Raw genomic sequence first — 23502 nt, forward strand, 5'->3', positions numbered from 1 at the left:
GTCTATTTCCAACATGGAAGCCATGAGAGGAGGCGTGTGTGTGACTTTGGCACTGTGCAGTTCATGTATTTCATAGTAATCAAGAGCGGTTTCCTGGTAAATACTGCAATAGTAATCACAATTTAATACTGCATTTTTTAAAGTTGTTTTGTTAAATATAGTTTTAACTTGAATGCATTAATGCGGAGGGGAACAGTGTTCTAGTTGCAGCCAGCTAGCTAGCCGGCGTTGTCATATGTTCATTGCCTATAAGAACGTTAGCTAGATGTTAAGTTTTGAGGTCGTATGCAAGCTGTAAGATTAATGACATGGAGTGTATAACGTCTAATTTGAGTTTACATGTCTTATTTAATACAAATAATTGAAATAGGACTTTTAATAGTTGGTCAACCAGCTATCTCGTTATAACTTATCTAGTTAGTTGGGTTAGCAAGCCCTCCCTCCCCCCAGGCATCATATTGTACTTTGACTATTCATTCCTAGCTTTCAAGGCGGTGATTGTCAGGGAAGACTTAACAAGACAAGCGAGTGTTGGCTGTATACTAGGTATACCTTGACTTTGGAACTTTCATAAATAAGTCACACTGTGCCGAACAAAATGCTCCTGTCGCTGGTTGTGCACACATACTCTTTGCGGTATTGGTTTCCTGCCACGGTGATGCTAGGCACAGCACCGGCTTACCTTCTGTCATGGGGTGCCTGGCGCTTGCTGTCTACCATCTTACCAGCAAGACTATACCACCGGCTAGACGACAATATCTACTCCATCTATCAGAGCATGGTCCTCTTTTTCTTTGAGAACTACACGGGTGTGGAGGTGAGTAATGTTTGTTTCATGTGTATTTTACATGTATTCATGTAGCAGACCCTTTTACCCAAAGCGACTTCCAAGAGAAAGCTTTACAAAAGTGCATAGGTCACTGATCATCAGGGGCGGATCTAGAAATGTTCATTCGGGGTGGAAATGGGGTCGCCAAAGGAAGTTGTTGGTTGGCCTCCTGGAGGCGAATCAAAACCCGAAGTAGGGGGGTATGGTACTCCCTATGGTAAATGATTAGGCTGTACTTTGTACATTGTACTGTTTTGTAAATTTAACCGTAACATTAATACGATGTATGTTCTGTAATGTACAAATAATATTTTTCCATGGGAAGATTGGGGTGGCAGTATTTTTTATTGGGGTGGCAGCTGCCCCTTAGATCCGCCACTGCTGATCATAACGAGCCCTAAAAACATTGCTGGTAGCCAAAACATGAAGCATAGGTTGTGAACCAAATCAGTGCCAATGGGAAGAACTATAAGAGCATAAGCATAAGAACCATAAGAGCATGTGTGACGGGTATACAACGGACGTGGCCACGCTCCGTCACTACAAGGCGTTGTTCGCCACTCGCGGGGCTCGAACGCACAACCTCAGACTTGCCAAATGCGACCAGTACCAATTACGCCAAAGAAAAGCTAGCTATTTGTTGACGCAGGTGGCCCATTACATACCTGAGGAGTGAGTTTCACCAGTTCACACCAGTTACACATGCAGTTAAACAAGTTACAATTAAACAACATTTTTTTGTGTATATTTCTTCCTATTTATCCTTCAACTCTTATGCTGGGTGCAGATTCTGCAAAACTTTGCCAGCCTAACCCTCCTTACATCACAACTAATTTGCCACAACACAACCTCAGAGTTTATTTCCCCTTTGAAGCTGTTGGTGCCTATCATGTTTAGGTTACAGGAAGAGAGAAAACAGCTGGGGACTCTTCTAACTAGTATACAGAATGCACAACATTTCCGTTCTCACAATATAGGATGTCAGCTGCCATCTCTTAATACTACACAGTTCTGTAATGTAGAGGTTACTGTCAGTTGCTGCACAGGAACTTGTCAAACCAGCTGAATACCAGCCATGACTCAGTTTTTTTCCAGCCAAGATTAGAGCCTAGGGTGTGATTAGCTTTAATGTAAATAAAGACTGTATAATTGAAGTAAAACTTGATTGCCAAATGCCTTCACCAGTTGAAACATTCGAAGAGTTGCCACTGATGCATTTTGTAACGTGCATTTTGTAACGTGCATTTTATGGATTTTTTTCACAAAGATGCAAACACACCTCCATATATTTGAATGGACAACTTTTGAATAGGCCAATATTAAATTCCGCACTGTGTTGAGGTCTAATGATGGCCTGTAGTACAAGTTTGAGGCCAAGCTACAGTTTATATGAAATGTACAATTAATCTCCATTAGACTCTAGGCAGTAGTCACATTCCATTTGTACCAGTACCTTTGTGTTAATGTCCGTGTTATGAGGCAAGAGTTCACGTTGGGTGTGTATTAATGTGTACCACCCTGAAATAATCATGATTGATTCTTTCTGTAGCTTATCTCTGTGTGGTTTTAATTTTGTGATATATCATTTGTGCCTGTTGAGGCTTTGTGAGGTTCAGCCTAACAATTGATCTTAACACGAACTTTCCTCTTTGTTTTATTTTAAAGATTGTCATTTATGGAGATATGCCAAAGAAAAAAGAGAATGTGGTCTACATTTCCAACCATCAATGTACCGGTGAGCTGTCAAGATTACTTCTAAAACATTGTAGGCTTTCGGTTCGGGCAGGGAAACATTACATTTTTATTTTGAAATGAGGCTCAACACTCTGAGTCTGAAACCATGATGTTCCCCTTGTTCTTGTCACAGCGGACTGGATCATTGCTGACATGTTGGCCATCAGGCAGGATTCTATTGGCCATATAAGATACGTTCTTAAAGATGGTCTGAAGTGGCTTCCGCTGTATGGATGGTACTTCTCTCAGGTAACAGCTTACATCTTATATTGCGGTGCTCATAGCAAGAAGGCCCTTGGTATGATTCCCTCTGTGTTTATTTCCTGCTTGCGACACTTTGGTTCTCAGTTGGGATAACTTCCGGGCCTTAGAGGAAAATGTTAATCAGTGGACACTTCTGCACTGTGTGCATGCGTTCCCAGTGTTGCTGCTTTTGCACGCGTCATTTCTAAATTATAAATATTTATTCTTCAAAATATGTCTAGATAACTGTAGATTATGCTGGATTATCAGATATGTCCTACACATACATCCTACAATTGGCTTCTGTTTTTGTTAATATGAACTCACTATTTGATTAAATTAGATCTCACTGCATTTTAAATTGATTTATTTTCTTTAAGCACGGAGGTGTCTACGTTAAGCGAAGTGCAAAGTTTGATGAGAAGGCAATGAAAAAAAAACTCCTCTCACAGACAGACCTGGGAACACCGGTAAGTACTTGACGGGACTGTCCACCCAAAACCTCTGTGTGACCTTTTAGTCTCTTGAGGTTTGTCACCAGAATACTTTACCATTAGCAAGTTTTATTCCTCAGGACGATAAGCTCAGTCTGGGGACTTGTTCACTTAACTGAACCCTATAAACTGTCTGTAGGCACTAAGATCAGAGTTTAAGCAGCAAGATATTTTGATGTGATAACTATGTGCTGTAAATATCCAAGAACACATCATGTGTAATAACTTGTATATATTTTTTATTTTTACAGATGTATCTTGTTATTTTCCCTGAAGGAACTCGGTATAACCCAGAGCTCAAGAATGTGATCACCGAAAGTCAAGATTTTGCCTCCAAACAAGGTGCTGCTCATATCAAATTGATCTATATTATCCAAACACTTACTGCAGACAACAACTGTTTCTGGTTCATGCAGAAATGTATTCAGTTGGCGTTGGTTCTAAAACTAAACTCATTTAGAAACATTGTTTGTTAAATGGAAGATGTTACACCCTCAACTAACTTTCCCATATATGTTTAGATCTCACCACCCATTTTTTTTTTTTTTGCTGAAAGGGTTTAGTGGGAAACCTGACAAAAAATGAAAATAATTAATGGAAGGTTATTTATTTGTTCCCTCCATTGTTGGTTAGGCGCCAGTAGTTTGGCGGCCATGACAAGTGAGCTGCTTAGATGAAATATCCCAGAGGCTGTGGCTTAAAAACCGGGCAGTAGATTATCTTGTGATTACCAAAGTATGTAACTGCTGTCTGATAAGTGATTATCATGTTGCCAATCCGAATTCACAACAGAAATGTTTAAAGATTGAAAACCTGGTACTTATGTAATGGTAAATGACATAGTTGGATGTTGGGCTAATATAGTCACAGATTAATTCAGTATTCAATTTTCATTTTACAAACCTATATTCAGATAGACCAGCCTAGGGGAAATCATGAAATGTGCCTACAGTGATTGGTCTGGTACAACATTTTGGGTGATACCAGCTTTAGTGTTGTAATATGCGTGTCTCGCAATCAGCAATTAATATAATTTGCCCCTACAAATCCTTGTAAAGAGCTTGTGAGATTTTGGGCTGTGCCCATTCCATTATCTGCACTTGGTAAGGTCAAGGGTGTTAGAGGAGGATGAATAGTGCCATGTCTTTTTCACCAATAACTGGACAAGGCAAGGAATTGGATATGAGCTGTTGTTGACCCAAAAAGTCCTGTGGACTTTGGTCAGAGCTCCACCACAGATTTATACTGAGAATAATAGTACCTTTATTGAATGGCACATAGTCAACGGTATGCGCTCAATAATTGGCACCCCTAGCAAAAATGGGTGCGACGTGCTATACATTTTTTTTCCCTTTTTGTACCGTATTTTTCGGACTTTTATTTAGAAATGTATTTCACAAAATCCAAGACCAAGAACAGACATTTAATCTGGAAAGGAAAGTTATTCAACTACACAATAGCACACTGAACAACAGCCTGAATAGGTGTCCGGTATGTTAACGTAACCCAGTAACAGTTATTCAGCTACACAATAGCATAAAGAACATACATATACCTGGCAGGCAGGGGCAAGCAGGGCCTGCAGTCAGGGCAGGCCAGCTGGATGAAGCTGTCCTGGGGTCAGGGCTGAAGAAAAGCTGTCCAGCTAGAGGGGGGTAGTCCAGCAAGGGATCTGTTTTTCTCTCAGCATCCTCTGTTGAACTGTGTTGAGCAGGCCTCTGCATGACCCTCCAGACCTGTAAAAGTGAAGAAAGGATCCATATCAGTAGTGAAAAATGAACCTTTTTACATCTACACTTGACACAAACGACAGTTTTGACTGTGAAATGCAGTGGCATTACTTGAACTTGAATCCAAATGTGTTGAACTGATGGAGACCCGGCCATGCAAAGTCACTCCAAACATTTGGCTCGATTCCAGGCTCTGGCAAGAGTATTTAGCTCCGAACTGGTCGATATACACATCTGACCAAAGATCAGCTCGACCTTTGCCTGTAAGCAGTGATTTTGTCTGTCAGAGACCTATAGGCTGACCGAGTGAAACTAACCTGGCTAACGTAGTTCGCTTTCTCAGGAAAATGACAAATGAAATAGGCTTGTTTTGAAGGATCCTATATACTGGCTATCTTCAGTAGACACTTGTCTACAAAAAGCAGCCCTCCCTGACGTTTTAGGACCAGAATTTAGTGAATTACGATATAGTTTACACACTGCCAGTGAGTGAGCGAGCCGAGTCTGTCATTGAGGCTAAGTAAAAACAATGTACCCCCGGGACGCAGTCTCACTCCACTTGCAAGTTTTCCACAAATCACAAAAATAATCGGAGCATCTGGCTAAAAGCACAATTCCCACATCTCCTAAAAGGCTGCCCTCCTCGACATTTTTGGTGTCGATCGAACTGTGAAATGGTGAACTTGTGAATATGACGCAACCAAAACATGGCTGCCGCCTGAGCCTATGCGGTCTCCCTGGCGCATAGGGTTATTACAAAGACTTTCTCGACCCAATTCAAAATTCTGAGCCGACAGGTCTTTGGGGAATCGCTTGTTCTCCTAAAAGCTGCCCACCTCTACCTTTTGGATTAAATCGCAGAGATGCTACATGATTCAGTAATTACAGAGGGAAAAAGCTAGCTACTTTTGGAGTTCGGTTTTCCGTCACTTCAAACTCACGATCTAAAGGTCTCAAAGTGCTCAAACCTTCACCATAATTCAAGAGTAGTGTACTTTCACGAACCCAATCATTGATTCTAGGTTAAAATGTGTAAAAATAGGACTTAACAAACGTGTCTGCCTCCAAACCGGCTATCATGCGATTCCAGTTGAATACAACAATGGCCACCGAAAAAGAATTTATATTCGTAATGGCGACCTGCGATTGGAAGCGAAATGAGGGTGAGGGTGGGGCTTGGTCAGCACACCATTTCCAGAAAGGATGTGTGTGCGTCTCGCCAAGCTCGCGCGTGTCAGTAGGTTGACCACCTGTTCCTCTTTGTGCTGTATAGCAGCGGTTCTCAAAGTGGGGGTCGCGCCCTCCAAAGGGGTCGCGAAAGGTTTTCGGGGGTCGTTTGGAGACGACATGATTCCTGCCTGACAATACAAATATGGGAAATACAATTCCCATGTTTCCTGCCTTAATATCTTTGCCGTCCAATCACCGATTTTATTTCTGAAAACTGCCAGATACTCATGACAACTTGTGCTCAAAGCACATATCATTGGTTAAGGGGTTACTGGGAGGGGGAAATAAATGTATCGTCAACAACGGAAGCCCTTGTTTTCTGAGACGGAGCCAGAGCGGATACTATGGGAGATTGCCTACAGTCGATTTACAGCTTCGAATTGAAATCGGAGACGATATTATGAGTAATTCCGGTTTCCCCCATGTTTCCACTAGTCACTAGATAGGGGGTCGCCAAACGTCACCACGGAATTTTGGGGGGTCGCCAGGGGAATGGTTTGAGAACCGCTGCTGTATAGCACAGCATTTTCAATATGCGACGTGCGGAACAAAGGGTGAATGCTGTGTGACACAACGCAAAGCGGGACAGGTGGTCACCCTAGTGACAAGGGGCAGGATAAGTCTGTGAGAATTTGGAGCGCGCGCACTATGGAGCAATTAAATTGAATTCAATCATATATTGACATACCAAGGTGAAATTGTTTATGGTACTAGAGATTTATGTCGTCTTGAACCCTATTACGTTTGAAATACAATCAGTCAAAATGTATATTTGATTTATTAACAAAAGAAAATATTGAGGCAATTTATGTAAATTTTGGACATTTACATAAATACACTTTCAGCCATTTTGTATAGCATTTCTTACTCAATTTGACCCGTTATAAAAACATGTATTCTACACATCTGTAACAAATTTCAAGTCGATTGGATCTATGGTTCATGAGGAGAAGGGTTTTGAAGGTTGTACCAAATTTGGACAGTACAAGACAATTTATTAGTCTGCCAATATGGGTCCTTGAGGCTTTCTTGTTCCCCATGAAAAATAAGGCATGTATATCAATTTTCAGGCATTTTGGAGTAATGGGGCGCTGGGGAAATCACGTAGACTTTGGGCATGTTTTATAGCGCCACCTATGGGCGCACATGGGCCACTAGCCGTCTGGGAGTAATGAGTGACCTGTTGTATCATTGGGCCAAATTGGGAAAAATCGGGTCCAGGACTTTTTGAGCTATTGGGCCATTTAGCGCAGAAATATAATAATAAGAATAAGAATACTAACAAAAACAATAAGTTTCCTCCTACCGGAGGAACCCTAATAATTGCATAGCACAAAGGATAAAATACAAACATCAATATAAACATAGCAAACACCCCTTAGGCTGCATAATCATGTGCATGAATGTACCAGAGCTTTGGCGATTTGTTTTAAATAATGAGGAATGTGTTTTATGATGTGCATAAGTGACTGTAATAGATGTGGAGGTTGAACAAGTAGGCCTACTGCAGAGATGACACCATTTCAATTGTGAACTGAGAAATATAGGTACAAATTACCAAAGCCACTGAAAATAATTCCTGACATCTGTGTCACCAACATTATCGGGGGCACTTTGCCCTATCTGTAATTTCAGGAATCTGTGCTCATGCCACCAATTTTATCACGGGCACTGTGCACTATATATAGTTCAAGTAATCTGTATTTGTGTGTTTCACTGACATCTTAATCACTGATTGCATCACGGGCACTGTGCACTAGTGTTATAAATGTAATTGTCCAGGATGACCTTGTGGTATACTGTGCGCATATAAATCAAACAAATCACTTTGACATAAGTAGAAACCGATGTTGGGTAAGTTACTTCAAAAAAGTAATTCATTACTAATTACTTCATCAATATTGTATTAACCCCCTTTACAACCCCCCTTACAACCCCCATAAACCTTGACTGGATAGACAACAGAAAGGAAAGTCTTTCAATAATTAAATACAAGTCCAACTTGGAATAGTTTAACCTTTTAGCTTTTTAAAACAGCCTACTAATACTTAACATTTTAGTAACACATGTAACCTTCTTTCATCTTTAGTTACCAAACAATATGTGCATAACACAAAAGCTTAACTTAAAGTTAAACATGATATCACAGCAAGGCCGTAGCCATGGAGTCAACATTGGGGGGACGAATTCATTTTTTTATGATAATTTCGTACAGCGTGCATGGTTGCCTGTTGGAGCATGGCACATTTATATGTTTATATTAGTGCTGTCAGTTTAACGCGTTATTAACGGTGTTAACACAAACCCAAATTAACGGCATCAATTTTTTTAATCGCGCGATTAACGCTCTTTTTGGCCTAGCAAACTGTAGTTTTTTTCACATGCTGTTGCAACAACTACCGACGTTAAAAAACTACAACACCACACCGGATCTAGCTATAATGGAAATAAAACAACAGGCACGCCACACACACTTGTTTGGCTTGCGAGCCGGCTAAAGAGTAGTAGCAGAGCCCGTTTACGGATATTAGACATTCTCTGGTAGTAGGCTAACGTCACGTTTTGAGTGGATGGCAAGCGCGAGATGCCGAAATGGATGCCGATAAGGTTCTGAATGGAAAGTTTACTTTTAAAAAGTTGCCAAATGGTTCCATTGACAAGACCAGTGATCTGTGTGCGAATTCTCCGCCCCCTCGTCAAAGCCAGGCAATTGCAATGTTGTTTTCAATTAAAAAAAATATTTGCACAAAGCAATCCGAACCACTTTTCCATGTTGATAAGAGCATTAAAATGTGAAAAAGAATGGGACAAAAATAAATCAAGGGACATTTAGAATAGATAAAAATGTGCGATTAATCGCGAGTTAACTATGACATTAATGTGATTAATCGCAATTAAATATTTTAATCGTTTGACAGCACTAGTTTATATCAATATATTGGGGGTGACATTTTGACCAGATTTGAATATTGGGGAGGATGTGTCCCCCCCCAATATGTATTATGATTACGGCCTTGCATCACAGGATTCTACAGTACACAGCGGTAGTAGCCTGGCTACCAGCCCAACTTCTCCCTGCCCACAAAAAAATTTGGTCGGGAAGTTGGGTCTGGAGGGTCTCGTATTGGGAACAACTACATAAAATCAGGATCTGGACGGACCAATGAAATTGCCAGGGCAGGCTTTATACGATGATGGACAGATGATCAACAGTAACGTAATCAACAACGTCACAAAAGAGCCCTTGGGTTGAATTTGTTTTCAACAAACAACATATTACGTTGCTCTGATTGGTTGTAGGTCTATCCAATTGAGCGAAGAGGCATTTGTTTTACGAGTTCGGTTGAAACACGCCCCGTAGTCAAAGCCCAACGGAGAGTTTTCAGAATCATATTCTGACTAGAATTATGAGTATGACAACGTCAGGCTACAGCGGTAGCTGTATCTTCCTGCAATCTAGTTTGCAATACATTTTTTAAGCTCACCTTCAGACACTCTGCACTGGCGACGTAAAATCAAGTTTTGCCTGATAAAAAGGTGTTGCTGAAATGTTATCTGTCGTTGCCAAAGTAATTCCTTGTCTTTGCGAACTTTCATGGCAAATAAAACCCTTTCTGATTCTGATGAACTGGGATCACTCAAAATGTTTGTGTATGCTGCCTTGTGAGGTGCTTCAGTAGGTTACTTGTGCTAGCCGCAGCCGCATATCGTTTTTTCTCCCCAGTACATAGCTTGCACTTTACATTAATGTTCTTGTCAACCTGTGACAAAAAGGTAAAGTACTGTTACTATAAAGTAATATTTCCATTTGGTAAAACAGCTAGAGCTACTTGCTTCAGCCGAGTCCGAAATCTTCCACTTCAAACCGATAGAGCCCGCCCTTATGCAGCAAAAACTCACGTCTCCCGTGCAACTGCACTACAGTTAACGATTTTCAAGAGGCAGCGTAAAAACCCTAAAACAATACATTTAGATTTTAATTCAATATTGATTCATACAGAACTGTTTGACTAATTTACAGTATGTAACGCAAGCACATTACAAGTAACTCTAATTAAATTACCTAAAAATGAACAGTAATCCCTTACTTTACTTTTTCAGTGGATATGTAATTTAATTACAGTAACGGGTTACTTACACCCAACCAGGGTGCGAATTACGGGGGTTTGGGGGGGTCTGACCCCCCTGATTAAGGCTCGGACCCCCCCAAAAGTGGTAAAAACCACAGGTCGGGGGGGTTGATACATTTATACATCGTTCTTGCCATTGTAAATATTACATAATATTCACCATATTCATTCAATAACAGGTTGGCGATACACAGAAATGTTGACTTTATGGCAGGGAATATCACACACAGTATTACACTGACTGCCATAGTCAAAATTCACTCAATAAACACAGCGCAAGTGACAAGTGCCCAATACAACTCAAGAAACACCGCGCACGAGTGACCAGGCAGTGTGCAATACAGAAGCTGGTTGAATCACCTCGGTGTAGCTGCGGTGCGTTCCGCGTCGTGAGAAAGTGCAAGGAAAGCAAGTCTGCTATCTAATACCCCCAAAAAATCTGTCACAAATGTATTTGTAATGGCAATTAGTTGTAGAATGATAATGATAGAAACATGGTTAACCACCAACTGAAAAGATAGCTATCACTAGGTCTATATCAAGCGAGATAGCTTCATTTGTCTGTCTCATTGCTTGTCATAATCTGGAGAGATTTCCAACAATGTTATTTTGTGATGGACAGCCAGATATGTTCCTCTGGTTATTTTGTAAAGATCAACTTTTTGATTTCAGAAAGAAATGACAACAAACAATAGTGTTTGTAGTTTTAGTAGTGCTTTGTGTGTGCAATTGTCGTGCCCTTTACATGGTTGGGGCAGCGGCAGGGGTGAACTTGGTCCGGGGGCGGGGTTACTGAGTTGACCCCCCCGATTGTCATTGTATAATTCACACTCTGCACCCAACACTGGTAGAGACAAGACGCTATCCTGTGTAAAACACACAACACGCCTGTATAGGTTTTCCTCCCGTCTTCCCCTTGAGTCACCAGCCGCCACTGGTACACACATGCAGTGTTTCCCACATGATTTTGTGACACTGGGGTGTGTTGGACCTCCTTCGAAAAATGTGTACATTTCACAGTTAAATGTGTCAATTTGGTGCACTTTGAGAGAAAAATGAAGAGGCTAGATGTATGAAGAACTGTGTGCTCTTGTTTCAGGGGCACTGACAGAAAATGTAGGGGTACACACCTTAAATCGACCTGCAACACAATCTTTCACATTTTCCCCATTTTAAATGCATTACTGTTAATGTGCTGTTTTATTTTTGTTCACAGTACTAAGGCATACATTATCCATCAAAGAAATTAAGCAAAAGTGGCTTGTGCAATTTGTGTTGGAATTGGTAAATTATATCATTATTTTTATGCTCACAGGTCTGGTGGTTTAAACTGCCCTGTTTCCATATGTGTGAATAACATGGATGTGTATCCACACAGGACTGGCTGTTCTAGGCCACACACTGACCCCCAGAATGAAGGCCTCGCACATCGCTGTGGAAACCATGAAGGACCACTTGGAGGCTGTTTATGATGTCACAGTGGCATATGAGGGAACAGTTGGTGCCAACGGTGAAAGACAGCCTGCCCCAACAATGCCAGGTAAGGGGTTGTCTGAATGTGTCCACCACAGAGTTAACCACAGTGCTTGTTTCACATCAGATAAAGCAGTGAGTGTCATTGTAAGAATGACATACAGTCTGTATTACGCATTGGGTCTCCATCTTTTACCCTCTTATCTGCGGGCAATGGATAAAATCAGACAGGATCAAGCGGGATGTAACCAGACAGGATGTAAACCCTATGAGCAGGGCTCGACATTAAGGCTTGTCCGCTTGTCCGGGACAAGTGGATTTTTTGTTGGGCAAGTGGAAGAGAACTTTACTTGTCCCACTGGACAAGTTAAAACTCAAACCAAATAAAATGCTATGTTACTTCACGTTATGTTCCAATTATTATGTCTATTTTACCGAATTTATTTGACCGAATTCTGCATTAGCAAAACACAAAATAAGTGGCTTCGTCCCAAGATCAGACCGTGCAGCTAATTTAATGGTAAACACTTGAACGGGGGCTTATTACCTGAAAAATTATTTACTGTGTCATCGCAATTACACTCCCAGGGCTTAAAAACTGTGTGACTTGCTCAAGTAGGCAAATGGCTAGACCATTTCATAATAAATTCAGTAAATCAAACGCTGTAAGACCCAGTGAAATGTTATACAGCTAGCAAACTAACGTTAGCTAGCATTGCTACGACATTGGCTAACTCTACTTCGGTAGGCTATCCTCAGTATTTGCAAGCTATCTAAACTTATACTGTATCTAAAATAGGAGAAATGGCCGCGAGACAAGCTTTCACAGGTGTTCGCGTGTCTATGTTGCTTCACTCCGTGGGCCTGCACCTCGTCCGTTACTGTTTACAACGTTAGCAGGACAACTTGGTTTGCGTTGCCTTCTCAGCGTGAGAAGTACAAGGTTTGGTGTGAGAGCGTCTGAGCAGGGGCGATTCTAGGATCAGACCTCTAGGGTTGCTCAGTCCCCAATTAGAATGTGACATGAATACAGTGCCTTGCAAAAGTGCTAAACCCCCTTGCTATTATAAATCCCTAATTTCACTTGATAGCAATTAATACGTTAATATGTATGTATTATTATGAAAAATATTGAATGAATAAAAAAACTAAGGATGTCCCTTTCTTCATGAACTACCAGCATCAAATGATAATAAAGAATAATGTATATTTTTAGGGGTGCTTGAGCACCTGCTTGAGCACCTACTTTACAGTTGAATATTAGCTGGTATTTAACTACATACATTTAACTGATACAAATGCTGCTAAAGCTTGCTAGGTACACCACTGCCGACGCTAGCAAACTAGAAACGTCAACACCATTTAAAACAAATATAAAATTATAAATCTTTACCCGGACAAGTGACTTTTGTGTCTGGACAAGTGAAACGTTAATGTACTTGTCCGAAGGACAAGTGCCTCAAAAAGTTAATGTCGAGGCCTGCCTATGAGCAACATTGCACATTCAATGACCTTTGGATGGATAGTAGAATAGTATCGTCCAGGAATCAATGGATGTGTCATGCTGCTGTTGTGCTGTCGGTTCATCAGTGGCGTGACGTTGTACTCTTAATCAAAGCAGAGGAAAAAAGCGATGGAAGTGTACATTTCCTGAAGTTTCTTGTAAACGACCGTGTGTGTTGTTTTTCAGTCCCTGTCTTGTGCACAGACCTGTTTGCACTGCTGCAGTGTGATAACATCCTGTTTCTCTCCGGAGTAAACACTTTTGTGTTGCCAGTAAACAGAACAATGAGTGTTTGTTTTTCATTGAACACCTCCATTCTTTTCCCATTCCTGGACATGTTATTGAGGTATTAGTACCCCAAGTATATTAATGAGTGAGTTATTGGACAAGGGCTCAACATGTACATAAGAATGTATTTGGTCTCAACCAGCCAATAATTATTTTCATAAGTCATGTAGCTTTTAAAAACATGTATTATCCATCCTTCTGTTTGAAAAGACTTATTTCAATAGATTTTTTTGTGCCACTGCATCATGCTGACATTTACTATGCCACATTAGTTTACTTTGGGCTGGGTGGTATGGGCTGAAATGTATATCAGTATAATTTGAAGCACGGAAAATAAGTGTATATACAGCATAACCAAGCCAAGGTTGGTGGGTTGGTTGGCTGTTAGGGGTGGAATGGAATGTATTTGAATTGAACCGAAACGGAACGGGCATCACGATTCGGTGCATGAAATTACACGGTATAAAAATAAATAAAAGTTGCGTGCAAATTAATTAATGTAACGCGGAACTACGGTTAGATACTCGTGTTCTTTAGGTACACCTAATCTGTATCCCCGCCTAAGTTCTGAAGCTCTGATTGGCACCCCCGTGAGTCAGAGATAGCTAGCAGCACTAAGGACGAGTATGGTGAGTGGTGGCAACCCACATGAGACAGAGGACCCGCCGGCCTCTTTAAGATCGCAAGTTTGGGGAAACTTTGGTTTCCCAATCAGTTACAGTAGTACAGGCGAGAGAGTGGTGGATAAGACGAGCACTGTGTGTCGGCGTTGTTCAGCAGTTTTGGGGTATGTGAAGGGCAGTGGTTCTCAACCGGGGGTACGCGTGCCCCTGGGGGTACGTGTGCCCCTGGGGGTACGTGAAGGCAGTCCAGGGGGTACGTGAGATTTTTAAAGATTAGCATCCATTCAAAAATCCTTTAAAAATAGTTATTATACAGCTCTTCAAAATGTTTCAAAAAGTTCTGTTGATTTGTATGGGCCAGATGTAGGTTAAATGTCTGCGTTCGCAGGTCTGTAATTTCTTGATATTCCTCGCTGCGAAAGGTTTATTACCGCTGTCATTGGCAACTGGTTTTGTGCTTCCAATTCGTGCTCGCATTAACTATTGATCTTCCGAACTAGCATCACATCTCAGTGTTTCCCCTAGGATTTTTTTTTTGCAGTGGGTGCAGGTCTGTCCGACCCCCCCCCCCTCCCCCTCGGCCGAAATAAAGTCCTAACCCTATATTTCGGAGTAGGTTAGTGTAATAGTCTAATAACAAATGTAATATTGCATATATTTTTGTCCTATTTTACGTAAAGCAATACAGTTAGGCTACTTAAAGTATGTTCTAAATGGCAGAAATATGCTGCCAATTAATAATTGACGTAACCACTTATTTTAAATGGTCAGTAGCCTAGCCTATCGATCAAGGTACTCGAAAGCATGTACACTGTCGGCTTCATTTGATCTTGATAGGCTAAGCATTCTTTAGTAAATAATAACAATATACCCACTATTAATTAAAAGTACTTCAGCATAAAAATGCACCTAAAATACACACGTGAGCAAGGGCAGCAATCACTATCGAATCAACAGGCATGCAATTATGCTAGCAGGGGAAGAATACAAACAACGAAAATCACCAGTTAACTTAAATTTGCAATAACTGTAGACTAATACAATAACAGGCTTTAATGAACTGAAAACATAAGTTATACGACTTACAGTTCTCAAAGACGCACACACGCAATCTCAACTGCGCTGTTGAAGCGTGTGTCCTTGCTATTCTCCGACATGCACTCTAACAATCACTGCTGATAGACGGTCTGTCTTGTACAGCCCTATTTCTGATACCGTGGTGGCAGAAATTTAGCCGTGGCGGGCCGCCATGACAAAATCAGCATAGGGGAAACACTGCATCTAACTCAGAATGTGCATGCATTAACAGGGCAGGGCAGGGCAGCTGTGGTGGCGTGTACGGGGGCCAGTTCTGGTGAGCAGGTCTGGATCAAAGTCAAGGGCCTATTTTTACTCCCACGTATAAGTAAACCATCTACGCGGATGCGGGTGTCACGAGTCACTGTCACCATTATGTTAGGGGTTGTGGGCTGAAACGTTTGAGAACCCCTGCTCTAGGTGGCACCATGGCCGCGGGAACTAGGGGTGCTGATGGTGCAGCAGATAGATTATATCGATTATTAGATAGATAAACCCTTTGAAACCCCTTAGATAGATAAACCCCTTGAAACTGCTAACCTGGCCATATCGGCACTGCACTCCATTGGCCAGGGCTCGAAATTGGCACCCGCCAAAAGCTAATAGCGTGTAGATTTTTGGGCTGGCGACTAAATTGTGTCCAATGCTCTGGCATTTGGCGAGTAAAATTGCGAGTACAGCTCCCGACCACCGCGCTCGTCATGGTAAAAAAAAAGCTTGCAACGCCAACGCAAACAGTTGTGCACGCATCTACGTGGTAGAAAACCGGGAAGATAGCCTTTATAAGAGCTAGAGAATGACACAAATAGTACAAATAGTTAGACAAAAACGGTAGAGGATGACTGTATTTGAGAGAAAGCAATTCTCCGTTGATCTGTCACATCAGAATTTTGATTTGGGTCACGAAAGTCTTTAAATTTGAGTGAGTGCGTCGCCAGATAGACTGCATATTCTTACTAGGCGGCAGCCATGTCTCTTTCTTGGTCGCGTCATGTCACAAAGTTAATAATTTTACAGTTCTGTCAATTCTACAACAAAAGTTTTATACCAAAAAAATCAAGCAGGGCATTTCAAGAGATATGGGAATTCAGCTTTTAGTCAGCTGGTCCTATGTGAAGACCAAACCTCATGGACAAGGACAACACATCTCACATTGAGCAAGAGGAGTAGTAGGCCCCTGGAACCCCCTAAATTAATACATTATTTCAAAAAGTAAAATTGGTTGATTTTGTTTAATCCATTCTAAGAGTGATTTACAATTATATTAAAACAGGGGTAGTACACGGCCCGGTCAACAACTTTTTGGGATTGTCCTCCTTTTTGACCCTTTGTCCTCCTTTTTGGACCCAAGTGTCCTCCTTTTCAGGGTCATGCTTCTAGTCACCCTAGGTATGTGAGTGGAAATACATCTAACATGCTAATGCATATAACACATCTGGATAAGAGTGTGTGGTAAATGACTAAAAACATCCGACACCATCACCCAGATGTGCCAATTACTGGAATGAGACAAAAAAAACTGTCCACCTTCTCCCTACAGTACTTATCCAGCCTTTAGATACACATACAAATAGGGCCAAAAAAATCACTGAAGCTATCGGAATTTACATGTCATTTTCAATGCGCCTGTATTCACTCGTAGAGGAACCTAGTTTGTTTTGCTTTTCCTTCCATTTACCGAACTCGTACCGAATCGTGATGTATGGACCGAACCGTGACTTCAGTGTACCATTCCACCCCTAGTACCAGTATAGAAATAGCGTCACACAGCCCCACCCCAAGATCCATCCCCAATGACCAAGGGTTGAAGGGGAGGAGTCCGGTAGGTATAATGTCTGCATGCAAATTTGGGAGGCACGCATCTGAAAAATGCAATAGGACAAGAAAAACAGTGCTTCCTGACCTGTGTGGTTTGCAACCAGTTGACATGGGCCACTGCAATCCTGTCGTCGGCTCAAAGGAAAACATCCTGATCCTTCAACACCGGAGTGAAGTGGATGCACTGTTCTCCCAGTTGACAGCAAAACCCAGCTGGGTGAAGTGATTCACCTGCGAGATTGTGTAATGGGTGGCTGCCAAGCCAGGATCAAGAGATTGTTGAGGTACACATATGCCCCTGCGAAGCTCCAGGGCTGTCGCTACACACTTGGAGAACATCCTGAGAGTCAGATTGTAGCCAAACGGCAAGCAGGTGTGTTTTCCTGACCCTCGTAGGCAAAGCGCAGGTATTTCTGTAACCATCATTGTAATTGTAAGACAACCCAACTGCTGCCAGACAACCACACCTTTGGCCGTGATCCCCAAGGGGATCGAAAGGGCCAAGAAGGTCTTAGGAAGCCTTGCATGAAGAAGCCCCTCGAATCTGAAGAGTCACAAGCTAGCTTGACAGCCGTTCTCTGACTAACAGCGCAGAGTGAGAGACTGAAAGTGGGTACGAGCTTCAACCGTGTGCAGACCTGAAGGAACCCAGTCTGTCACAGATAATTTGACGTACAGTGGTTGTGGCTGTGGTACAGACTCATCTTGAAATGAGTGCATCGGTGTGTTAAATTTGAAAGACTCAAGTTCCTGCAAACTAGCTTCATCAGAAGCAGATGTAGCCAACTCGGATGCAGTGTTGATTAAAGGATGGAAGTATTGTCTTTTGCTGAAAGACTAGCGTGGAGGGCCAGACTCCTCTTTTTTGCTAAACTACACACAACACACAGAGGTGTGCCTCAGGCCCTACTAAGTCATTTTCGATCCCTCCTGCGCCTCTTAAGGTTGTAACCATGATGGCGCCAGGAGTCAAGAAGATGCCGCCCTCGCTGGAGCCGGAGCTGCAGGCGTAGGAGCGGAAGGAGGAGGCATGGGAAGATGACTGGAGGGTGAAAGACCCGCGGGACGCTCAGTTGTCAACTTGGCAGTTGCCCTAAAGAGCAGGGTAGACTGCCGTTTTCCTATGGAGAGGCAAGCGCGATGCAGGCAAACGGGAAAATAACTAATTTGTCGATAAATCGGTGGCAACTCGTCCAAACGTCACCATCTTGGATATTTATGATGAACCAAGTTTCCTTGGTTGTTGGGCTTTTATTTCAAAACTTGGCCTCTTTTCTAATGGCCTTGCTTACTTAAACATAAAGTTAAAGGGGTCATTGACTGATTTTATAGGGTATTTCAAAATGTTCCTTAAGGTCTCCAAATAGGGTATGTAACATTGGTTGGGCTGAAAATGGCCCGGGTGCTGTTCAATGCGCCCGAATGCAACCCTGTGAAATAGCCCTAGAATGAAACGAGGGTTTCTCCCTTTTATGGTATGCTCATGAATATTTAGATGAGCTGCGTGCTGATTGGTTGGTTTACAACAAGCGAAGCTGCGGCGCAAAGACGCAACATAGCTAAACATGCATTGTGAATTGTAGATTTACATGACAACACAGGTTATTTAATCGAGTGAAAAAGTCAGGAAAATGAAATAACGTTAGCCCCATTGCCAATATACTAAATCATCACACATTCTACCTATGCTAGATACAGGATAAGTTAGCATTGCTAATAACTAGCGACAAAATCATACTTACAGCTTGGGGTTGTGATGAGCATAAGGTCGCATGTGTATGTACATTTTGGGGCGTGACAAAGGTACAGACCGGGGCCAAAAAAAGTGGCGCCACTGACAAGTTGGCTCAGTTTTGCAGTCAATGACCCGTTTGAGGCATAGATTTGTTTTAAATTCATGTTATCGGCATGTAGTTTGCAATAACAAAAATCATTACTTATCCAATGGGTTCTCAGAATAACATTGGTAGAGTAATGAATGGATATACATCCACAAGTCATAAGGTAAACAATGTCATTTGATGGCTGTTGTGGCTTTCTTGATACAGTAGCAGTACGTGTAACAGTATGTGTTTCTTGGTGGATAGGCTCTTCCGGATGTTATTTAGCCTTTAATTCATGTTTGTTTGACAGAATTCCTGTGCAAGGAATGCCCCAGAGTCCACATTCACTTTGAACGTGTGGACATGAAGGAAATTCCTCTGGAGCCAGTGTTTTTCCGCAGGTGGCTGCATGAGAGATTTGAGATCAAGGACCAGTGAGTATCCTCTTACCATGTCCCTCTGACTCTGTCTACATCACTGACACATCCACCAGCTTGGGACAAGTTCTCAGTCAATGTAGTCTGTAGAATGTCCTGGCAGTAGTGATCACTGTCAAGTCAACCACTTCAAATCTTCAAGAAAACATGAGACGACATATTTATATGCATATATAGAAAGGTTTACATATATATTTATTATTATTTTGCATTACTTGACTTTTGTAATCTCATGTTCTCTAAAAGAGACAAGAAAGATTTTGAGAATGTAAAGTACATCAACTGTCTTGCTATAGGCTGCTGTCCTCGTTCTACGAGTCGGAGGACCAAAACACAAAATGCAGGTTCCCTGGACAAAGCAAGATATCGCCCCTGAGCTTCACGAAAACATTGCCATCCCTACTATTTTTGGGAGGACTGACACTGCCAATGCTGTTGACTGAGTCAGGCAGAAAACTGTACATCCGAACCTGGCTGTATGGGACTCTGTTGGGCTGGCTCTGGGTGAATATTAGCCCCTGAGTGGAGGATTGATTACTGCCATCATGACATCCTCTATGGCCATGGACAGACCCGGCCCTTATTCTACACTTACAAAGCAATGAGTGGAGTTTCTAAAATACTGGTTCAGATGGAGCTTCAAATATTTTTGGTTTTCATCTGGCTGATTGTCTGACCTTTTAACTGTAAGAATAATGCTGTGGAAAGGATAGAAAGAAATATTTCATATACCCTGGTCGATTTGACCATTGTTTTACCATGAAAAGGTGGAAGGTCAACAAAGTATGGCTTGTGTTGCCATATGTTGGTCCTCTTTGGATTTTTACCTTTACCTCAACCGTAATATATTAGCTACAATTAAGTTTCCTACATTATTAATCCTATTAAATCCAGCCATATAGTATTTTTTTCATGCCCAGTGTCCAACATCTCTTTTAAACATGATGTAGTCTTTCATTAGTTTGTCTGATTTAACAGTTGCAATAATTGTCATAACAGATTTCATGTCTACCACTCATTACAAACCTATTTTAGTGTTCCAGACATTTGACAGTTCAAGTGACATGCTCTACGTTAAACATTACATATTAATGCCAAGTTCCATGTGTGCTCACTTTGCTTCTTTTGTTGCTGAAAAAAAAAGGAGTTGTTGCCAAAACTTGAACTGTAATTGCAGACTCCTGAAATGAACAAGCAATGAAAGACTCAACGGCTTGTTCCTAGTTATCTTGCTCTAGGAACTCAACTTACAAGTACTAAACATCCACGTTGGTTTTTTCTTACAGTTCTTAAGTACATTTGTTGTGAGAGGTTTTGATTGAGGTACATTTTTGTAAGTAAATGCTGCTATTTACGCAATGTTACAGACAACAGAATGGATATAGCTTGCAATATGATGACAGTCATCTTGAGAAAGTGTATTAAAATATACATATTTTTGAATGTATGCTCCTACAGAGCCAACTCTATTATAAACACCTTTATTCCCCCCACTGTTACCACTTTACAAATTATTTCAATTACTGCTGAAGTTGTCCCCATAGGGTTGGCCCATTGTTTTTATGTCACTCCAATAGGCTTGCATATCCTTTCTTCATACTGTTCAGTGGCAAAAGGAGAACAGTTAATCAACATTTTTTCCTGTTAAAATTCATTTTCAAGAGAGCATTGTGTATTCCCAGAAGATTAAAGACACAATTGAAGTGCCAGTTGTTCTTCGAAATGTGTCTTGCGAAAGGGCAGTCTGTCTGCAAATGTAATCTAAAAAGGACTGTCCCCTCTGAAGTGCTGGCATGTCCTCTACTGGACAGCACTTGAACTGTGGAGCACTGAACTCCTTTTCATGTTAATTTTTGGCATATTGTATGATGTTGTTAGGATGGTAATGGTGACGATGAGAAATGATGTATGAGCCATTGAAAAAAAAAAATTCTTGTGTTAATAAAGTTGAATTGTGTTTTCAAATGAAGAGAGACAATGCCCATGTTGATAAAATTTGGTTCTCTACTGTTAATGTAAACAGATTGTTTCTATGTTGATGTACTCAAAGGTAGCAGTAATTCTTGTCAGCCTTGTTTTCCTTGGATGTGGGACACCAGCGTATAGTTTTTGTTTTAACATAGCATAAGCTCTGACAATATTTCGTATGACCGCTTTACAAAAATTACACTCCAATAAAAGCCCATACGTGTGCCACTTATGCCTATCCTTTGATACTTGTCAAGGCAGTGCAGCCAAAGAGCCATACACATTCACTGTTTCTGGTGTGAAGCACATTTGAAAATTATTGACTGCAGCTTACATCAAACATGGTCAGAAAACTTGTAGTGCACAATGACTCAATTGTACTTGTGTTAATTTCATTTGTGAGAATAAAGACATGTCCTTACAAATGTAGACATGTTTCTTTAACAATCACCTCTCACCTTTAATGTCATGTCAATTACAATGTGATATTTACACTGGCACCACAAATGGATAAGGTTGTGGTGCAGTCTGGCACAGCTACGTTCACACTGGATTTATTGGTCAGATTCAATTTTTTGTTTGGTTGTTATCATCATACTATAATGCCAAGCATCTGTGTGTGTGTCTGTCATTCTGGCTCGATTATCTGGCGAACAGGGAATTGTATGAAGTTGAAATTTGGTGGGTGTACGGTTTGAGAACCAAAGATGTGCAGTGAAGCGGGTCAAATTATAGTGAAAAAAATGGGCCTATAAACGTGACCGCGTTTCACCAAGGGATGTAGCCATCAATCTATGTACTTTTTTGGACCGTTTAATGGTAATGCATTTTGCAATTGGCAGGCCACTTAATATTTTTATTTTTTATTTATTCATATTGCATTTCATATGTTAATGCACCGGGGGGGTGCATTAACATATGAAATGCAATATGAATAAATAAAAAATATTTACTTGTCACCATGCACTTTTGGTCTCGAAATCCAAATGGAAATGTAATCAGTCAGTCCTTTCATGATTTGAGATGTTAGTTTTGAGTTGTTTGTTTATTATAAAAAATGCTCAAAGTAATATAAACACAATTTATGTACTCAGATATTTTTGTTTTTTAGCACAAGTTGAATTATTGGGGGTGGCCATTGCTCGGGGGTTAGAGATAGAAGAGGGTCATTCAGTAATCGCAAAAGTGGTGGTTCAATCCCTGACTCCTCCTGGCCAGGTGACAGAAGTTGAGCAAGACACTGAACCCCAAATTGCTCCTGACGGACAGGTGAGTGCCTTGCAGAGGTGGAATTAACAAATGACACCTAATCACTTTACTGTAATTAAGTCATTTTTCTGGTACATTTAGTATAGTATATTTTTAAGGCTCAAGACGCACCTGTTTAGGGCTGTTGTTATCGAATATTTTAGTAATCGAGTATTCTACCGAAAATTCCATTGAGTAATCGGATAAAAGTGTATTTTGCAGGTATTTGTCAAACGTCTCAAGACTAAACCGGAAAATAGGTCTCACCACTTCCGCTGCTGTGCTAACCAAGCCAAGACTCCACCCTTCGCCCCTCGGCTTGAAGCAACGGCCCCGGTGGATGTAGGTGGTATTGCATTACGGTTAGGTTTCCGACTCTTCCGGTCGTTTTTATTCTATTAACTCCAGTCAACATTTACAAAACTATCTCCCCCAATAATTTTTGTTCGATTCTCGAACCTGGCTCATACTACTAGCTTTTTCATAGAATAATTTATCCCGATTTTTGCTAAGTTTGAGACCAATCCGAAATATGTAAACTAGCACCCCATTTATTTGCCTACGTCAATAAAAGTTGCCTGCAAATGTGCTTGCGGATACTAACAGGGCACGAGCACAATAGTTCACATTGCCCGATAGCCGATTTATATTGAGCTGAATGAGCCATAGACAATATTGAATGAGCACAGGGAAAACTGGCTTGAGTTGCCTGCCCTGTTGCAGCAAGTTAAGCAAATGTCACACATACATGACATGTTGTTAATATAGTTTATTCCCGTTATTTTAAAACAGATTTGATTTTTCGTAAAAACGTTCATGACATGATGGCAAATATATGTTAAACGCGAGCATA

At 41.2% G+C, this 23502-nt stretch overlaps 1 protein-coding gene across 4 annotated transcripts; it reads left to right on the top strand.

Annotated features, from left to right (window-relative positions):
* The first annotated feature begins 5 nt into the window (after positions 1 to 5).
* On the top strand, positions 6 to 21629 carry agpat5 (1-acylglycerol-3-phosphate O-acyltransferase 5 (lysophosphatidic acid acyltransferase, epsilon)). Of its 4 annotated transcripts, XM_084667140.1 has the most exons (10): positions 6 to 96; positions 484 to 546; positions 666 to 817; positions 2495 to 2564; positions 2697 to 2812; positions 3187 to 3276; positions 3552 to 3642; positions 11769 to 11930; positions 19307 to 19430; positions 19730 to 21629. In XM_084667140.1, exons 3-10 carry the CDS (start codon positions 779 to 781, stop codon positions 19953 to 19955), a joined length of 918 nt encoding a protein of 305 aa, XP_084523266.1. In that variant the 5' UTR covers positions 6 to 96; positions 484 to 546; positions 666 to 778; the 3' UTR covers positions 19956 to 21629. The 4 variants fall into 4 exon arrangements, with proteins under 4 accessions (XP_084523266.1, XP_084523265.1, XP_084523267.1 ...); XM_084667139.1 differs by having other exon boundaries at positions 484 to 817; XM_084667141.1 differs by lacking the exon at positions 484 to 546 and having other exon boundaries at positions 16 to 96.
* Positions 21630 to 23502: the final 1873 nt, after the last annotated feature.

Source organism: Hypomesus nipponensis, chromosome 11, assembly GCF_054491055.1.
Source record: "Hypomesus nipponensis isolate SF chromosome 11, ASM5449105v1, whole genome shotgun sequence".
Taxonomy (NCBI): Eukaryota; Metazoa; Chordata; class Actinopteri; order Osmeriformes; family Osmeridae; genus Hypomesus; species Hypomesus nipponensis.

Excerpts from the sequence above, each read along its gene's own strand:
- agpat5 (XM_084667139.1), top strand. The coding sequence starts at position 599 with ATGCTCCTGTCGCTGGTTGTGCACACATACTCTTTGCGGTATTGGTTT. Across the intron at positions 3,277-3,551 it reads AGACAGACCTGGGAACACCG|ATGTATCTTGTTATTTTCCC; the intron begins GTAAGTACTTGA and ends TTATTTTTACAG. Across the intron at positions 19,431-19,729 it reads AGATTTGAGATCAAGGACCA|GCTGCTGTCCTCGTTCTACG; the intron begins GTGAGTATCCTC and ends GTCTTGCTATAG.